Source organism: Coptis chinensis, chromosome 5, assembly GCF_015680905.1.
Source record: "Coptis chinensis isolate HL-2020 chromosome 5, ASM1568090v1, whole genome shotgun sequence".
In the NCBI taxonomy this organism is placed as follows: domain Eukaryota; kingdom Viridiplantae; phylum Streptophyta; class Magnoliopsida; order Ranunculales; family Ranunculaceae; genus Coptis; species Coptis chinensis.
In genome coordinates, this window is record NC_141460.1 from 77,877,258 (window position 1) to 77,897,529 (window position 20,272).

The following is a 20,272-nucleotide window of genomic DNA, read 5'->3' on the forward strand; positions in this document are numbered from 1 at the left end:
TCCTATTGCTCAGTGTGTGTTATCGGTAGCATATGCGGTGGTCATGATTGCTGAACGAATTGCTGCAAGGCTCCAATCCCTGTAAACGGATTTTATAAGTGCGACTACTCCAGCCACATGAGGTTCCGCCATAGATGTACCTAAGTATAGTACATAATCTGTCACCAAAGAATAGATGCCAACTTCCATGCACGGCTTATTTGGGGCTACAACAGCCATCACATCTTGTCCTGGAGCTAAGATATCCAGTTTCAGAACACCTGAGCTAATACAATGAAAGAGAATAGCATCTACCTAAAGTTTGTCAGCTACATCCGCTTCTTTTTTTGCTAAGGACGCTTCTTATTCCGATTATATCATGTCCTGTACACTGTCCTGTATTTTTTAGGACCAAACAGTTGGATTCCCACATTGATAGAGTACATCATTTGTTTAAACTTTGTTAGCTACTTTCAATTCTTTTTTGCTAAACACACTTTGTGTTCTTTGCAAGTCTTATTCCTATTATATCGCGTCCTTTTAATTGTTATTTTAATAATTATGATGACTATTCATAGATCAGAGTAAACTACAATCAAAGAACTCAAGTATAGCTTCAACGCCAACATACTCCAATTGGTAAGTGCCCTGCTTTATTTGGAAAAACGAGATAACTTCTCTATGTAGACATGACATATTAGTTATGATTGGTTATGTTGTTTACTAACAAAAAATAGCTATCAATTCATGTTGAATACATGTTGGTATTAGTATATATGATTTTTTTTTTTGTTCAATAGAGGAATTATCACGTAGAATAGATAGCACTCCTGAAGCTATGCAACAAGAAGTCTGTAGAAGTTGTAATCATAGAAGCTTACATTGTAATACTGTATACTTCATTTCAAAGAAACTCTAGGAAATTCAGAAATTCGGTCAGATTTGGAAAGTGTAAAGGAATAGACTATTTGATCTGACCAAGACTAACCTGTAAGGACAACTAAAGATAGTGAAACATGGAACCGAAAATAAAGCGTTGATAGAGAGAATTGGGTTATCAATTCAGTTCATGGTTAATTAATACTCATACAATGCATCTGGAAAAAATCTCCCTTGGTTCTGTGAAGTTGAATGATATTCCCATAGAGCTTTCTAACTTGCAGAAGTTGGGGGCTATTAATCTTAACTACAACATGTTATCTGGATCAGTTTCATAGGTTCTCGGTGGTCTAATGTCTATCCTGTCACTTAATATATCAAACAATTTCGTTATTGGGGGTTTGCTTGAAATTGATGCTTATCCGAATCTTGCTGTACTCAATATAAGTGACAATTGTTTCAATAGTCGCATCGATACAAAAATCTGCAACACCTCAAATGCGCTTCAGATTCTGGATTTATCTATGAATGAATCATTTCTCTGGAGGGCTCATGGCGGAAGGTTTAACCAATTGCAGTACGACTCTTCGACAGCTGCATGTCAATTCCAATTTGCTTTCTGGCCATCTTCCAGACACACTATATTTGACGTCATCTTTTGGAGCAGCTATCTATTTCTTTCAACAACTTTTCTGGACAGTTGAGCAAGAGATTGAGTAAGCTTTTCAAACTTAAAACTTTAGTTGTTTCAGATGTGTTTGGAAATCTCAGAGAACTAGAGTAGTTCAGTACAAACTCCAATATTTTCTCGGGGCTTTTACCTTCTTCTCTATCGTTTTGTCCAATGCTTCGAGTGCTCGACCTTCGGAACAATTCTCTTACAGGGAACATCAGTCTCACTTTTACAAGACTGCCCAATCTAACTTCACTTGATATTGCACTAATCATTTCTCGGGCCCCCTTCCTGCTACTCTATCGAGTTGTAGGCAGTTGAAAATCGTGAGCCTTTCTAAGAATAATTTCCATGGGGAGATCCCTAACGATTTCTCGCGTCTCTTTCATTTATCTTTTTGTCAAGCGTAGCTTTAAGAACTGTTTTACTTGGACATCTCAAATAATTCTCTTACAAGAGAACATCCAAGAAGCTTGATGAACTTGAAGAGCCTTACTTCGCAAAATGGTTGTACAAATGCTACGGCGTCCGTTGGCATACCTGTCTATGTCAAGCGTAACCAGAGTGCTAACGGTCTGCAATACAACCAGGTGTCAAGCTTCCCCCATTGTTGTTATTAAGTAACAATAAGATCACTGGGATTTTATGGCCTGAGATTGGTAGGTTGAAGGGGCTCCATGTCTTGGATTTGAACAAGAACAATATCACTGGGACTATTCCAAATACCATTTCGGACATGGTGAAAAAAAGATAACAATGAAGAAAGAGGGTTGTGATTCCTATTGATACTCATATTGTGTTGAATTTATGAATTGCACACCGGTTCTTCACGAAATAGACGACATCAAGTAGTAAGTTAGTCCTCCTTTCTAATTTTTTTAGTTCTTTCTCTATTACCATTTTCTTTTGTATTTCCATTTTTAATTAATCCTCCTTTTAAAGTTTAGTGTTTGTGAACGTGATACAAATATGGAAATGAATATAAACTTTGGATAGCAATCAATCATTTTGACAAGCTTTTCTATTGAAGGTACTCTCCAATCTAAATATACATTTTTTCATTCATTTCCATTTTATTGTACAATAAATGTCTCCAGCTTGAATTTGTGTAATTTCCGAGTTGCCTACTTCTCAATTTTTTTTTCTATTACAATACATGCATGTATAATTTTATATTTATCTAAGATGTTTCTTTATGAAATTCGTGCCGAAGGCAATCTTTCTATATTTTATATCTACTTCACAAAACTTATCTGAGACACAGAAGGGGATCTTTTGATTCACATGAAGACGTGTGTTTCACTGATTTTTTTCTTCTTGATTTACTACTTTAATTTGATACACCTAATTAGTTATAAGTTTAGAGCCAAGGAACAAAGCTTATTCAATGACCAACTGTCCAGAGCATTGGTCTTTTACCTAAGATATATTATTTTTTTGTATCACAAATTCAATGAGTTTATATAACGAATGTCCAGGATTGATTGTGGTGCATTTGCTAAGTATTTTTTTTTAACAAATCGTTTGTTATGACTATATAACTTTTGTGGTTTATTGTCTCTGTGTATTTTTGCTTTTTCTTTTTCCATCTTGGATCAAATTTCCCATTACATCTTTTGGCAAATTGTTATGGTTTGGGTTTAAAGAACTATATCCCTGGGGTTGGTTATCTTATTATAGTAGTTACGTTTGCATATTGAATAAGTTTGTATACTTCAATGTCCTTTCTTCTAGCTGAATGTTTAAGAAAATAGCTACTTTCAGCTGGGCATTTATGACTTCTTAAAGAAAATAGCTACTGCCTCTTCCATTTGAATATAAAAATGAAAAAAAAAATCAAAATAACCAAATAACTGACCTCTATCAACTTGAACCCTAGGTCCGCCGCTGACTGAACTACAATGGAAGACAAACTACAAATAGGGATGAGTCTTGCACTCCTATCACGATTGACTTTCTGGTAAATATCTTCTCCTGGCTTTTTTGTTCGTTTTGGTTATCAAAATTTATTGGATGTTGTAGAATTCATTTAATGCAATTTCTATTATACTTATTTGGTTTGTGAGGCACAATAGTTTTCTAACAATTTTGTGCAAAATTAGAGTCCTGGAGAATGACTTTAAATTGAAATTTAGGTTCCCAACTGCGTACACGAACTTGCCCAACTAGGATGAAGATATGGTTACTTACAAGAGATAAGAAAGAGACAACAATCTATATAGGGTACGAATTGTTTTCTTGCAGAGTTCATTTCTTATGTTATTTGTGTGGTACTACACTTACCTTTAGAAAAAGCTGAACACGCTACACTTTTCTTTGCTCAAATCTAGTGGCTAAACGGATGGAAATTGTCGTTACTTAATAATAAATGTATATTCATAGTGGTATATGATGTTTTTTTTTTTTTTTTTTTTTAATATGTTTGTGATTGACAAATTCATGATGCATTTTTGTTTTTGTTTTACTCTCTAAATAACTTTTCTATTTATAAATAGAAGTAGACCGACAAAAAAAAACCGAGGAAGAGAAAGAAAAATAATAGGAAAATATTGTGGAGAAGTTTTGAAGGTAAATATTGTCGTGAAGGTGTATAATTTGGGTTGCTCATATAGGGATAAGTTTGTTGGACTTGGCTCTTTTATCAATTTATTTATCCTACAGACCTAGGGTGATGAATCATAAAAATTGAAAATAATGTTGATTGGTTATGCAAGTTCATCCATCAAGACCGCAAGTAAAATATGAAATTGAAAGCTCGCAAAAGTGATTATCTCTTTTAAACTGCCTAGAGATTTGTCAAGATAATAAAATGCCTTAGAATCCTTAACTGTTAATTTTCTTTGCTTCATTTCTTTTCTTTTAGGTGTTTTTCAGAACTTATTTGGCAGGTGAGGTGGTATTGAACATGGACAGGGAATGATACAATATTGTCATGTTTTTATCATTCATTTGTTTATTTTTATGGAATCATAGGGTGTGGCTTTGAATATTATGGTTACCGTATGTAACACATTGCTTCTTTTAGTATTGGTTATGCTTCTTCTTGAAATGATGATAGTTTTATGTGGCTCACCAATCACAACATGTGCAATACCAAATACAAGGTAATTATATTCTTCATGACTACTCTACTCTCTTCTCTATTTTACCATTTACTTTAGGGAGTTTTGATCTTGAGATGATGATTTATTCGCTATTCCATTCAATCCTCGATCCCATCTACTGTATGTCAGTTGGTATATTCTCCAAAAAAATTAATCACCCATTTGTGAGTATGTGCAATGTGGTTAAGGACCATCCATATAGCCGATTTGTGAGTCTTTCAATTGCAACTGTTTGAACTTTGAAGTATTTGAAGGTATGTAGGAACTGCTTCGTCAGCTTTGACTATCTCTGTGTATTATCTTACCATTATTTGGACTCTTTATAGTTGAACGGTCAATATTAAACACCATCCTTAGTGGGTTTTCTATATAACATACATTATTAGTGTTGCATTAATGAAATTAGAATTTTTGAAAAGTCCTGTGTCAATGAATTTCTTTTGTGTACTGTCTTGGGTATTATCTTTTTTTCAATTCCTTCGTGATACTGCTTTAATGGCTTTTAATCAGCATCCCGATGACTAATAAATTATAATGTACAAAAGATTCCAGCTGCGACCAAAACTTGGAATTCTTCATACAAATAGGCCTACTCAGCTGGAAAACCTCATGGTTTTTTTTTTGTTCGCAAAAAATCTTCACCTCTTGGTGCACATTTGGTAAGTTAGCAACTTATCAGTTTTTAAAATAGTTTATGTTTAACCTAAGCTCGGAGTGATAGTAATAAACGATATGTGAATCATAGGTAAGCTTATGATAGGAGATTTGCAGAGCTCAACATCGGGACGTGAATATTTGAATGGTGTTGGTATAACATGTGGAACTGGGATGCTTCAAAGAACAATGAAACTTTCACGGCGTCCACCTTAACAAATTGAAATCAAAGTTCTAGGTCATGGAGGTGCTAGGATAGTCTGCATAGGTCATGATGCTAACTTAATTGGTATCATGGTATAATCACATTGTGCCTTACTTTTGAGCAGCATTGTATAAAGTTTTTAATAGTCACTTTTTGAATGAAATTGTATCAAATTGTCGCATAGTGATTGATTTATAATTAATGTGTAAACGTAGTCATAGTAATTGTTAAATAGTTTGGTCACAATGACATTTCTTTTTCTCTGAAAATCAATACTAAATTGCTTAATCACATGGTTCAAAAAATGGTTGAATAATATTTGATATTTATCGTTGTCATGTCCAACACTTACAACCAGTTCTTGAAGAGATGAATTGCCTATTTGCATATATGCAAACATGTACATCTTGCGATTATCAAAATTTTTTTCCATCACAATAAATAGTAAATGCATATAAAATTTTAAAGGGTCCTATTACTGCTGGACCCCAATTTGTGTTGGACAGACTCCAAAAAAAAACAATTATTACAAGTGTGTCATTGGTTTCAAAAAATCTTTAAAAAAAATAATTATTACAAGTATGCCATTGGTTCCCAAAAAATTGAATTCGAAACACCAAACTTAAAAGACCCGGCTAGGTCGTTTGGACTAAGTCCCAAACGACTTGGCTTACCGTTGGGACTTAGTCCAAACGACGACCCCACACCGGTCAAGAGCCCAAAAAACAGAACTTTATATTTTTTCAAAGTTCAAATCCCAAACGACATTGCCACATCGTTTTGGACCAAGTCCAAACGGTGTGGCCATATCGTTGGAGACTTAGTCCAAATGGTGTGGCTATATCGTTGGGGATTTTTCTAAGTCCAAACGGTGTGCCATTTTTTTCTAAGTCCAAATCCCAAACGACATAACCACATCGTTTTGGACTCGGTCACCCGTGTGGCCATGTCGTTTGGGATTTGAACCGCGGAAAAAAAATTAAAGTTATGTTTTTGGGCTCTTGACCCGGTGTATTGGGTTTGTTTGGACTAAGTCCCAACGGTGTAACCCAGTCGTTTTTGGACTTAGTCCAAATGACTGCCGAAATCGTTGACTAAAGTCCCAAACGGTGTTAAGTGGCAAAGTCGTTTGGGATTCTTAGTCCAAACGACCTAGTCGGGTCGTTTAAGTTTGAGGTTTCGAATTCAATTTTTTGGAGACCAATGACATATTTGTAATAATAGTTTTTTTTTTAGATTTTTTGAAACCAATGACACACTTGTAATTATAGTTTTTTTTTGTGGGAGTCTGCCCAACACAAATTGGGGTCCCTAAGTAATAAATACTATTTTAAATGACATTGTTGATGATGCTTTTTATGGAATCCGTGCCGAAGGCAAGGACATCAACTAGTATATATATAAAAGAGATAAAAGAAAACTATTTGGTGACGAGTAGCTCGAGCTAGAACCCGAAACGAGCCTAAAACTAAGTTCATATTTGACTCGTATTTTTTTCATGAGTGAGCACAAGCCGATCCCAAAACGAGCCGAGACCAGCCCTGGCACCTTGCTTTTTCACCAAAAGGGTGGAAAAGAGGGGAAATACTAAGTGGAGGTGAATATTTGTGACTCGGAATATTTGTGAACATACATACAAGAGCCAAACGCTTAAATTAAAAGTGGCCAAAGTCGAATATTTAATCCTACTTCTTCTTCTTCTTCTTCTCCATTTCTATCTCTCTCCTTAAATTTGATATTTTCCGACGGTTGAGTCAAAGAAAACGAAAGTAAAGAATGTATAGTGGTGGTTCGAGTGACGGCGAAAGCCACGAAACACAACAGAGGAAAATGATCCCACCAGCTTCATCCATGTTATGGGTTCGTAACCTTCGTAGATTCATTGGATCTGGTGCTGGTCTTGGTTCCGAAGCTCTCATGGGTATATTCGTCTTTTTTTTTTATAATTATTTATATATATATATTTTCTTCAATTTGTATCCAAGATTAATACTTTCCTTTCTCATTTGCAGAGCTTGAAACAAAGAAAATTTTGTTAGATATATTTAAAGAGAAGCAACACAAAAATGCTGAAGCTGGAACGATTCCAAGCTTTTACAGAAAGGTAAAGGAACCACATTTCTTATTGTTTCGTCTTTGCTTTTACGGTCTAATTTTTTTTTTCCTTGTGCAGAAACCTCAAGATGGCTCTATCAGTCATAGGGTCCAAAGATTAGCAAAGTATCGCTTTTTGAAGGTATCTGAGAGTTGGTGGTCTTCATCATTCTAGCTGCACTGTGTTCAGATTACTCTCTTTGTTTATGCAGAAGCAGTCAGATCTTTTGTTGAATGCTGACGATCTGGATGCAATGTGGGTTTGCTTAAGGGAAAATTGTGTGATCGATGATTCTACTGGTGCTGAAAAGGTCTCTCCTTCCCTTTACCCACTGTCCTTTGGTATAATTATTATACTTGTTAATTTACTCATTAGTAGACAACCACTGTACTATCTCTACATTCTAAAAGGATTGCAATGAATGCGTGAACAAGTCATTTTTTCTCTTCTGTTTATACGAAACCTTTCTTTTCTTCTCTTCACTGTATTAACTTTTTTACTGTTTTCATTTTTGTGGCTCGTTAATAATTGAGTTTGGTCTCCTTTACAACATTTGAGTGGGTAATTGGTGGGCAAGTAAAGGTCTACTAAATTCAGTAGCCACTCGTGAAAAGCTGACCCCTTTGCATGTTGATTTTAGTTGTTGGATCTGTGCTATAACCCAGCAAAGGAGGGACATATATCTCCTAGACCAATGGCGATCTTCAAATATTTGTGTTTTGGAGGCAAGGAGTTTCTGAACCTTTATTTGTATTATTCATGCTAGCGCATGGACTTAAGTCCCACATTGGATATTGAACTTTTTTTTAGAAGGGTTAGTGTGATGATACGTAGGGAATTGTTTGCTCGCACACTAGACTTCATAGCACCGAAGCGTTATTAGGGGTAGTAACTCACACTAATCAAACACATGGGGGTGCAAGTCCATTCCAGTTGGGCCTCAAGTATGCACGTCTGATAGGCTTGTTTTTGCATAATCTTCTATTGTACCTTCCTTTTGGAACTTTAAAATAGAATATCACAAATGTTGTGTGATTTGTTTCTTGCAGATGAATTACGAAGATTTCTGCCACATTGCATCTGTATGTACTGAGCAAATAGGCCCAAAATGCCGACGTTTTTTCAGCCCTTCAAACTTTATGAAGTTTGAGAAAGATGATGTAGGCAGAATAGCAATCTTGCCGTTCTACCTTTATGTAATGCGCACGGTAGGTCATACTTTTCTTCTTTATGTACCTTCTTTTTCCTTTTGTCAAATCTACTTCTGTAAGAACAGACTTAGCTTTCATATAAATTTGATGCACACTATCAAGTAAGTCAAATGGCCGGCTACGTACTAAAAGGTTGTGCAATTAAAGTGAAGACTTTGTAATTGTTGAAAAGGGTCGGTATAGTTGACTTGCCCGAGCATATGTATTTATTGAAAATATTTATGGCTTTAAAATCGCTTTTGCTACTGTGGTTCTCCAGTATGCTACTGCAGTATATTTTGAACTGTTCTACGAGGGGCACTTGACTACTTCAAAGTAGATTTTGTCTACTTTGTCTGACACCTCAGTATAACAGAAAGCTATATATTGTAATACAAACATAACTTTTTCCAGGGAGGAAGTGACTGGGTTTCATTTCAAGAAGTACTCTTCTTTCCTCCCTGTGATATTAAACTGTTTCTAGTTCGTTGAATTTGTAGGATTAACACGAGGAGATCCATTCGAGAACCAGCATCAACCCCCTAGCTATTTTTCGGTCTATAGTTCCAGACCACTAATCCTATTTAACATTATTTAAATGAACGCCCGGTATTCAGGTTGAACATATGAACATCTAATTTGAATATTTAGAAGGTTTGTTGTATGATAGTAATACTAGTTATTGTAGAAAACATTTAGTCTGAGTGAGAAATTTATAATGATGCAGTTTGGAATAAAATGGAGAATGCATAGTGGAGTTTGGAAGATTCGAAAGTGAAGTAGAAAAGCTAAATCTTGATACAACATATTTATGCATGTTGATCTGTCTAAGCGTACATTATGTTTTGGTCTGATTATAAAGTTATCAATGATTTTTTTCTATTTCAACATTCAGGTTTCGCTTACGCAGGCACGAATTGATATGAGTGAGCTTGATGAGGATTCCGACGGTTTTCTTCAGCCCGATGTATGGATCTCTTTTTGAGCATGTAATCTCTTTAAAAATCCTGTTGTACTTCCGTGAAATGTTGTCTCCTGTACATGCTTTGTTAAACTTACACTATTTAGTGCAAGTTAATGTGTTTCTTACGAATATCAACACCTGCTTACATTTTGTATCTTCAGGAAATGCAAGGCTACATTAAAGGTCTTATTCCGAATTTGGCACAGCTAAGGGATATGCCCACTGCTTTTATGAAGATGTACTGCCGTATAGCTGCCCGCAAATTCTTCTTTTTCTGTGATCCACATAGACGAGGTACCTCATAATTTGATTTTGTGTTTTCCCATAGTAACTTGCGTGTTCATGTTCTGATATGGTAACACAGATGTGTCCTTTATTACTGTTTTATGTGGGTGTATTTAGTTGTCTTTGGTTTTCTTACTCTTAGTACGTTCTCTTGGCATCCTGCATGCATTATTCCTTTTCTTGTACTAAACCAATTATTAGAAAGAGTAAGAATTTTAACTGGTAGCTTTACTTTTTGACAGGAAAAGCATGTATAAAGAAGGTTCTGCTTAGTAACTGTCTTCAAGAACTCATGGAACTTCATCAGGTACGTAGGACACTAGAACTTCCATATTTCACTTCTTTTGTTGTCGGTATTTAACTTACTATGAAAGATCTAGATATCGTTATTGTCATGATCTATTTGAATCTTTTATTCTATATAAATGTTTCTTTGTTTGCTTTTTTGGATATTTTTTGGTACACATGTATCTTTTAGTATCTAAAGATGGCTATTGTTCTATAATTATGTTTTAGGAAAGTGAGGAAGAAGTGACTGATACAGAGCAAGCAGAGAACTGGTTCTCTTTGACATCTGCACAAAGAATATGTGGTGCGTGTCTAACATTATTCATCGAAACAACTGATTTTACTATTAGTATCTTTTTACCCTGTTACTTTGTCATTGCCATTTTGTTCTTTTTCTTTTCCTGATAATATTGCCCTTTTGTTCTTATACAATAGTTATAGTATTCTTGAGTGGTTGACTTTGTTGGTCTACTTAACAGTGGAAATAGTGAATTATTCTTATTTCTTTAAAATTAAAGAAACTTTGTCCTTGCCTCGTGATGCCAAAGGATGATTTACTATTACGTCTTGGTATTCAACTACCTTTTTTACATTACTAAACCAAACTCCTAGTCTATCTCACCCTAACTATCCGTGGAAATATATTTGCTGGGCTAGAGTTCCTTCTAGAGTCTCCTCTTGGTGCTCAGTTTTGGGTAGGATTTTAGCCATAGATAACCTTCAAAAAATGATCATTGTTAGTTTTTGTCCATTGTAGTATACTTCTGAGGAATCTATTGCTCACATCCTAAATTCCTACTTCAGATTCCTTTTTCCTATGCCATTTGAAGCTATTTTGTTCACTCTGCCGAATAATGCAGTTTCCTTATTCAGGGCTTTAACAACACGAATATTGTGCAACAGTGTCTGAAATAATGTGTGTTAATGAAGAAAGGCGAAGAATCCCCTTAACATGAGTCACATATGTGATAGAGTGTAGGAATTTGTGTTTTTGGGAATGATGTTGATGTCATTTCTGAAGACAATTGCTCACAGCGTGAATCTGATAAAGTGATGCAAGTGAAGCGGGGTTTGGAAACTTAAACAACACCCAAAAAAGCAATAGCACGGACCTTACCTCAAAGCTGACTTTTACGATATCGTTTCTCATAGGGGCCCATATTCCTTGAAATACAAGGGACATGAGGATAAATAGGCATTTTGTCTTTTTGTTTTTTTTTCCACCTAGCTGTGAAGTCTTAGATTTGTGGAATAACTGATCATGAAGTCCCGTGCAATTACAATATTGATGTCATTTTTAACGATATCCTCTTCTCTTTCGATGTAGATATGTTTCTTGCTCTTGATAGAGACACCAATGGTACATTGAGTAAGCAGGAGCTTCGTGAATATGCTGATGGGACACTGACAGAGATTTTTATTGAACGAGGTTAGGAATTGATACTTATTTGTTAAGTTTTTGTATTTGTACTTTATTTGGGTCATGCATCATGCGTTAGCAACTTAGCATTTAGTTGTTTGACTTGTTTTCATGTTATCTTAAAACTCTAAACTCTTGACAACTTATCGGAGTTCACTTTGTTCTTCCCCAAGAATGTAACTATAACAACCACAATTTTTAGACAACGTAAATTATATTATTTAGATTGAAACTAATTATTTTGAAGTCTAGCATGTTACAAATTTGTTATTCTTTAGTGAAACTTTAATATTCTTGTTGTTGTTGATTTTATGAAGTAGATTATTTAAATTGGTTGTTAGAACTTTTGTGAGTATTTGATAATTATTTTGGATAGGTTCGGATTTAGGGGTGCAAACGGATAGGTTCGGATTTGGATATGCCTATATCCGAATCCGAATCCTATACCGATATCCGAATCCGAATCCGATGAATATTAAAAATTTTATCCGAATCGGATATCGGATAATATCCGATCAAAAAATTAATATTAATTAAAATTTTATTTGCTTTGAATAATTCATTTTACCAATATAAAAACTATTATATATATATATATTTGTCATTTATTATTATTATTTTGTTATTATAGTTTTATATTATTAGTTTATGATTTTATATAATATCTTATACAATAATAAATAAATAAATAAATTATATATAATAACTATTAATTTTTTAAATCGGATCGGATATTTTTAGATGCGGATACGACAGTATCCGAATCTGTATCCGAAATCAGTTCGGACATAAAAAATTATCCGAATCCAATATCCGAAATTTTCGGATAATATCCGATTTTTCGAATACGAATTCGAATCGGATTCGAATATTTGGATATCCACTTGCAACCCTAGTCAAAATGCACCCATTCATATAGGTATGGACCTTGGGTGTTTTTAGACCCACATTAGGCCCAAAAGTTAAGTTAAACAGGCTTAAAATATTGAATAAAGAAAACCTGCGAATTTCCTCTAGGGAAAACTCTTTTTATTCAAAAACAAAACCCTAGCTTCCATTAAAAATAAGAATATTTTTTATTGAAAGAAAGGGAAGAAGAATAAGAAAAATGATTGGAGAAAATGAAGCTTTGATATTCTTTTACTAGCATTCAATTCAATGTGAGTAGTCTAAACTTTATTTATTTTAAATTTTAATTGGTTGATTATCATATGATTTATATTAGTTGAGTATTGATTTATTTATTGGTATTTTGTGATCAAACGTTATTAATATGATTAAAGGCATACTAGGAATATTGAGTTATTGCATAGCTTGAGTAAGAATTTAATTTTTGTAGAGTTATAAAAAATTATATATTGTTGTTAAAAGTTTTCTATGTAGTAATTTTCATATTTGAATGGTTGTGCTATATATAAATTGTTGATTGGTTATTAAATTTAACATTTTGGTAATTCTAGGTAAATTTCTGTAATTACATAAATTGTTTTCTTAAAACATGTTTTATCGTTGTATTACAAGTTAGAAAAACTGTCACACCTTGAATTTCCAGACAATTAAAATAGATAATTATTCAAAATATAAATATCTCTTATTGCCACCCTATTCAATCATCTGAAAACCCAGGAGTAAAACGAAAACCTAATATCCTAATATCAAACACCATATTAAAAATCTGATATCATATTAGATCAAAAGAACAACCCTTCATTCACGAATTACTAACTAACTCTATTACATTTGTATTAAAACAAAACTGTACACTCTAGAAAATTTAAACCAGAAAGACTCCAAGAGCGAATCCAAATCAAGCGTCCTCATCTACTGCACTTCGCTATCTATGTTCCCAAGAACACACCCCAAAGCAAACATGGGTCGGCAAATGCAAATTAAATTTACTGGTATGAGTAAGACTAAAATAAAATAGCAGTACGTTCAATTTTTCAAATAAAGAAATTTACTATTACAATCATTTCAACTTGGAAGACAAGTTCCATTTTCTCATAACGGTGTAGTTTCTTCCCAAGTAAGATTTCAATCTCAATATCTAGTAAATTAATTTAATTAAAATCTTACCTATAACCGCTTATGTGTTAGGATAGGATAACGTCTCTGTATAAGATGTTAATAAGTCCTACCCTCCTGCAAAACAAAGTTATGTTTCCCAAATATAAACAGTTAAATCATACATCTACTTCGCTCTCACAACAACCATGAGAATACACAGTCTGACATAGTACATCACCAATATTAACATTCATGTCATACCACCATATTCCATCATATCACGCTAACCACATTTACATTTTTTTATATAAGAAATCATATGCATCATATCATAATACACAACCAATCATATCCAACAACTCGTTCATACACAACACCAATATTTTACTTAAAAACCACTCGTCTACTTATAAGAACGAGGAAAATCACAACCAGGGAGTACAATCATCCCTCGTGAGTATCAACTCACTCAAACCACATATATATTTCATTATAATAAATCATATGTATCATAAAACATAAATATTCGTATGCAATAACTCACACATACGTAAAATCATACTTCACTTTGCTTATTAATTATCTCATTGACTCATTTATTAATATAATATACCTAGCCCAACCTTTAGTTCACGATTTGAACTTCACACATTTGCCAAATCACACATACCCCGTGTGTCTCTCTCACACCAAGTACCACTACAAGACATGTCTCAAGCGGGGATATCGCCTCCAGGAAATATATTTCCATCTTGTAAACTCGTAATTTGTGAGTCAGAACCATCTCAACCATCTCTGGGCTTTCCATACGCATAAGCAAAGTCTCTTTTGGACATAAAAAAAAAACAGGCCATTCTCGTATATTCAAGGAATCTAGACCTATATTCCCGTACACTCAAGAAATACAGGCAGCCTGCAAGGCGAATACCTTAGTTCATTTTTAAGGCGGCTTTTCACATAATATCATTAGTTATAAATATTTTTTTTTTTTTTTCTTTTCAACAAAGAGGCGTGGATAGATCTAAATATATAAGCGACACATTAAATTTTTACAAAACTTTTTACAACACGTTTTAACACCCAAGAGTTCTTATTATTGTAATTCTTTCATTATGAAATCATCTTCTCAAACAATAGAATAATTACAAAACATACCAAACACAATAGCCATTCAATTCACCACAATATCAACTATATAAATTATATATCAACATTTTCAAACAAGAGCAACGCATTAATCGAATGCATTATCAACCAACTAGGAGCAATACTCTAAAAGAGCACAATAAAGTTCTACATATCATCTATCACAGATACTTTAAATTTCCAAGATACACCAACAAAATTTAATAACTAGCCATAACCAATTCTCCATATATTTTAACATTTACGATAAAATAAAACACATACGCCAATCTTTCCACAATAGTAAGAATATAACAAAAGTATAAATATTGACCATATAATGCCATCATGCCAACACCCAAATTAAACACCTAACTATATCTATTTTAGATTTTTAGCTAATACTCACAACTTTTTAAAACTGTGCCTCGACTGACAACCCACCATTGGATTTCTCTGAAACTCTAGACTTTCTAGTGTAATAAAGTTATAGATAAAATTTGAGGTCAATCCAATAATGGGTCAGCCTCCATTTAATCAAAAGTAAAGACTATGCACTGCAGTTTTCTGGTGTAGTTTATACTACAACTAGTCCCACTAATAGAAGTCTCGATAGAAACGTAACAGTTGGATAGATCTAAAAATCTAATATGTCAGACTACAATGTGTCAGAAAACTATGAATTAAATTTTATACAAATCCGAGTACTAGAAGGTCTCCATCTTGGCAGAAACAAAAGGTTTCGCAAAAATAGTTTTGAGTAGTATTTTTTGTCCAATATACGTCTTCTTCACATACAACCCTACAGTTCATTAATGTCTTCATATATTCAATCTACATTTAAGATTCTACTATCATCATAAATTTTCCCATTTCGACAATATACTTCAATGGTAATTTGTACCAAGATAAACCATACATAGATCCATACTATCCAATTCATTATGACAATAAAACTCTCACACGTATATTAAATCAATATCATATCATGCATGTTCCAAAATAGTAAAATCAATGCTAATGGGTGTATAGCACCATAAACATTCAATTCATCCCAAAAATCAACTATAGAGCTCATACAATAAATTCTCATAATCAATACCAGACACTGTTATGCAAAAATTAATATAACTTTCTAACCATATATCCAAACAGAACAAGCTATATACCAAAAGGATCGTTTTGAAAATACCTATGTTTCGTCATAATGAACTTTTCTGATATTTTTGACGGGTTTTGCAGAAAACCTCAATTACTGACGTGCACTAATTAATTACAATATTGGTCGATAAATCTTATAAGCACACAAGTTAACAATCTTATGAAACGGACTCCAAAAATTGTGAAATTAATATTGCAGTCAGTAGAGACTTCCAGGAACCTACTCACAAAAATCTAGAATTTTCTGATGTCATGAATAATTCCTAAAAATCATACAAAACAGATATTTAGTGAAAATCATAGCAAAATCATTTATTATCCAAAAAAAGTGAATCATATGCCTAAACACGTCTACTCAAAAAGTTCAATCTACAAAAATTAGAATAAATTGATTTTAACTTGTAATACAATGAGAAAACACGTTTTAAGAAAAACTATTTATGTAATTACGAAAATTTACTTAGAATTATCAAAATGTGAAATTTAATAACTAATTAACAATTTATAGAGCACAACCATTCAAATATGAAAATTACTACATAGAGAACTTTTAACAACAATATATAATTTTTTATAACTCTACAAAAATTAAGTTCTTACTCAAGCTATGCAATAACTCAATATTCCTAGTATGCCTTTAATCAAATTAATAATGTTTGATTACAAAATACCAATAAATAAATCAATACTCAACTAATATAAATCATATGATAATCAACCAATTAAAATTTTAAAATAAATAAGGTTTAGACTACTCACATTGAATTGAATGCTCGTAAAAGATTATCAAAGCTTCATTTTCTCCAATCATTTTTCTTATTCTTCTTTTCTTTCTTTCAATAAAAAATATTCTTATTTTTAATGGAGGCTAGGGTTTTGTTTTTGAATAAAAAGATTTTTACAGAGGAAATTCGCAGGTTTTCTTTATTCAATGTTTCAAGTCTGTTTAACTTAACTTTTGGGCCTAATGTGGGTCTAAAAACACCCAAGGTCCATACCTATATAAATGGGTACATTTTGACAATGTTTTCAAGTCCAAAATAATTCTCAAATACTCACAAAAGTTCTAACAACCAATTCAAATAATCTACTTCATAAAATCAACAACAACAAGAATACTAATGTTTCACTAAAAAATAACAAATTTGTAACATGCTAGACTTCAAAATAATTAGTTTCAATCTAAATAATATAATTTACGTTGTTTAAAAATTGGGGTTGTTATAGTAACCTTGTTTAGCACAAAACATCCCCTCATTATCGTGATTGGATAGTATTCTCGTTCCTTCTATTTTTGCGAGCTTTTGTATTGTTCATCATATTCTTTTCCAGCATTTGATGAGCATGTACGCCGGGGCAAAGGTGGAGTGGGTAATGCACGAGAGATGGATTTTGAAAGCTTTCTTGATTTTGTTTTGGCCCTGGAAAACAAAGACACACCGGAGGGGTTGACATATCTGTTCCGTTGTCTCGATCTTAATGGTAGGGGATACCTTACAACAGCAGATATTCACACACTTTTCAGGTAAACATTGTCCTGTATGTGCTAGTTTGTTATTTTCTTTCTTTGATTACTAAAGAACTTTTAGCTTAGTTGTCCTTTTTATACTACTTAAATCTTCTTCCCGTCAAATGTTATCCGCTTTTTAAGTTTTTATATATCTTTCTGAATATGGAAGACAAGAAGGGAGCATCCATAAGCGAGATGTTAACAGATACATTCTTCCTACAAAGTTTTTGGTAATTTCCTGCTGGTAGCCCTTTAGATTAGTTCTATGAGTCTCAAATTACCGCACATTTGCCGTCTAAAAAGCGCTGTAAACATTTTGTTGCCCATGCACCAAAACTCCAAAACCTGAATCCTTATCTCTACATGAATTTTCTTCCCGTCAAAATATTGTCCACTTTTTATGTATATTTCTGAATATGGAAAACAAGAAGGGAGCATCCATAAGCGAGATGTTAACTGATACAATCTTCCTACACAGTTTTTGGTAATTTCCTGCTTGTAGCTCTGCAGATTAGTTCTATAAGTCTCAAATTACCTCACATTTGCTGTCCAAAAAGCACTGTCAACATTTTGCAACCCATGCACCAACATCACAAAACCTGAATCTCCATTGCTGTATTAAACTGAACATGGAAGAGAATAAGGAGAGCATTCAACAGCAGATCTTACCTGATGCAATCTTCTTAGCTACAAGTCTGTAGGTGTTCTTGTTGGTAGTTATGTAGTCATGCTCCACAATTTCAACCATACATTTTAAAATCCATGTGGACATGGAGCTATAGTGTATTATATTTGAACCATACTTCTCTGGATTTTTTTTTTTTGGTTGGCAAGCCTGGTTTTAAACGAGATCAGTAACTCATTGATGCTGGCAAGATTCGAACCCCAGGCCTCTGGTATCGTCACCCAAAGGTTTTACCAACTTTGCTAGTTGGCACCTGCGAAATATTATCTTTTACTGAAGTTATTTGTTAATATTGCTTGGTTTGAAAAAAATTCTTGGTGCAAAACAGAGATGTACATCAGAAATGGATTGAAGGAGGGAACTATGAGTTGTGCATTGAGGATGTAAGGGATGAGATATGGGATATGGTGAAACCAGCCGATCCTCTAAGGATAACACTGGGTGATCTACTTTCATGTAAACAAGGCGGTACTGTAGCTAGCATGCTTATTGACGTCCGTGGCTTCTGGGCACATGACAACAGAGAAAATCTTCTCCAAGAAGAGGAAGAGCCAGAAGAAGAGTGACCAATTCTTGATTTCTGCTTCTGAGAATTGGTATTTGTACTGATACAAGAATGTATGCTTCCAATAGCTTGTATTTTGTTACTGACATTTTGATACAAATCACATTAAGGTTGTCTATTAGGTAACTGCGTATTAGGTTGACATTGGATTTACATTACGTCCAAATCTAATGAGTGCTAGGGCCAAAACATGTTATCCTAGTTATTCTCCTTCATGTTCTTGTTAATGAGTACATAGTTTGCACAGAAATCCTTGATTGACAAACCATATGGTGTTGAATGTGTTTGACTACTTTGAAGTTGGAACCTCTTCAGATCTCGCTTCTGATTAGTTGGAACCTCGTTTTTAAGAAAATCGATTGCGTTTCCATAGGGTATATAACTCTTTATGCAACCAACATTTGATTATCAATCAACATTTTCCGTACATAATGTGTGACGTTATCAATCAAATGTTTTGGAGTCGCCATTATCAACTATACTAGATTTTGGACCCGGGCATACGCCTGGGATTTATTAAATATTTTGTGTGTTAAAAAAGCTTTACAAAATGTCTCGCACAAATTTTCGAATCAGAATATATTTTTATTGAAAATAAATCGAAATAAGTTAATGACTAGCGATTATGGTGCATAAGTACTTAAAACTAAGGGATCAAATTGAGATAACTTCTTCACTTTGTAGTTTAGGATATTAATCTGTAATTTTCAAGTAGAATTATCTTAAACTCGATCTAGCTTGTATAATAGTTTTCTTAGATTTATGGTGATTTAGCGGCAAATTTTCAAATCAGAATATATTTTTATTGAAAATAAACCGGAGTACGTTAATGAGCAACGATTATGGTGCATAAATACTTGGAAACTAAGGGATCAAATTGAGATAGCCTATTTACTTTGTGGTTTAGGATATTAATCCGTAATTTTCAAATAGAATTATCTTAAATTTGATCTAGCTTGTATAATAGTTTTCTTAGATTTATGGTGATTTAGTGGCAAATTTTCGAATCAGAATATATTTTTATTGAAAATCAACCGAAATACGTTAATGAGTAGCGATTATGGTGCATAAGTACTTGGAAACTAAGGGATCAAATTGAGATAGCGTATTCACTTTGTGGTTTAGAATATTAATCCGTAATTTTCAAATGGAATTATCTTAAACTCGATCTAGTTTGTATAATAGTTTTATTAGATTTATGGTGATTTAGCGGTAAATCATTACCGTTCGGCTTACGTACTAATGTGTACAAATCACTAAAACAGATTGATTGTTTTCATATTCTCAAAGAATACACTACTCCCACTTGAAAAGATTTATCACATGAACGTGTTCTACGAACGGGTGCTGTTATATTAAATTATTATAAAAAATTAGCAACTATGCATAGCTATGAGATATGAAAATTATATTAATTACTCATTTAAATTTTTTGCGCCACTCTCTATAAAAAGGAAGCATCAAACTTTGATAAAACTCATTG

General features: G+C 33.4%; 1 protein-coding gene and 2 non-coding genes across 3 annotated transcripts; all 3 read left to right on the plus strand.

Annotated features, from left to right (window-relative positions):
* Window positions 1–6,920: 6,920 nt before the first annotated feature.
* Window positions 6,921–19,054, plus strand: LOC147499049 (putative serine/threonine-protein phosphatase 2A regulatory subunit B'' subunit TON2). Its single transcript, XM_086560860.1, has 12 exons — window positions 6,921–7,415; window positions 7,507–7,598; window positions 7,668–7,730; window positions 7,801–7,899; window positions 8,639–8,797; window positions 9,675–9,746; window positions 9,905–10,037; window positions 10,271–10,335; window positions 10,545–10,620; window positions 11,644–11,745; window positions 17,362–17,554; window positions 18,553–19,054. The coding sequence occupies exons 1-12, from the start codon at window positions 7,271–7,273 to the stop codon at window positions 18,788–18,790; spliced, it is 1,437 nt and encodes a 478-aa protein (XP_086416986.1). The 5' UTR covers window positions 6,921–7,270; the 3' UTR covers window positions 18,791–19,054.
* LOC147499050 (small nucleolar RNA snoR104) lies at window positions 17,715–17,831 on the plus strand. Its single transcript, XR_015197279.1, has one exon. It is a non-coding gene; the product is annotated as a small nucleolar RNA snoR104 (small nucleolar RNA).
* Window positions 17,969–18,085, plus strand: LOC147499051 (small nucleolar RNA snoR104). Its single transcript, XR_015197278.1, has one exon. It is a non-coding gene; the product is annotated as a small nucleolar RNA snoR104 (small nucleolar RNA).
* Window positions 19,055–20,272: the final 1,218 nt, after the last annotated feature.

Excerpts from the sequence above, each read along its gene's own strand:
- LOC147499049 (XM_086560860.1), top strand. The coding sequence starts at position 7,271 with ATGTATAGTGGTGGTTCGAGTGACGGCGAAAGCCACGAAACACAACAG. Across the intron at positions 8,798-9,674 it reads ACCTTTATGTAATGCGCACG|GTTTCGCTTACGCAGGCACG; the intron begins GTAGGTCATACT and ends TTCAACATTCAG. Across the intron at positions 17,555-18,552 it reads GATATTCACACACTTTTCAG|AGATGTACATCAGAAATGGA; the intron begins GTAAACATTGTC and ends GGTGCAAAACAG.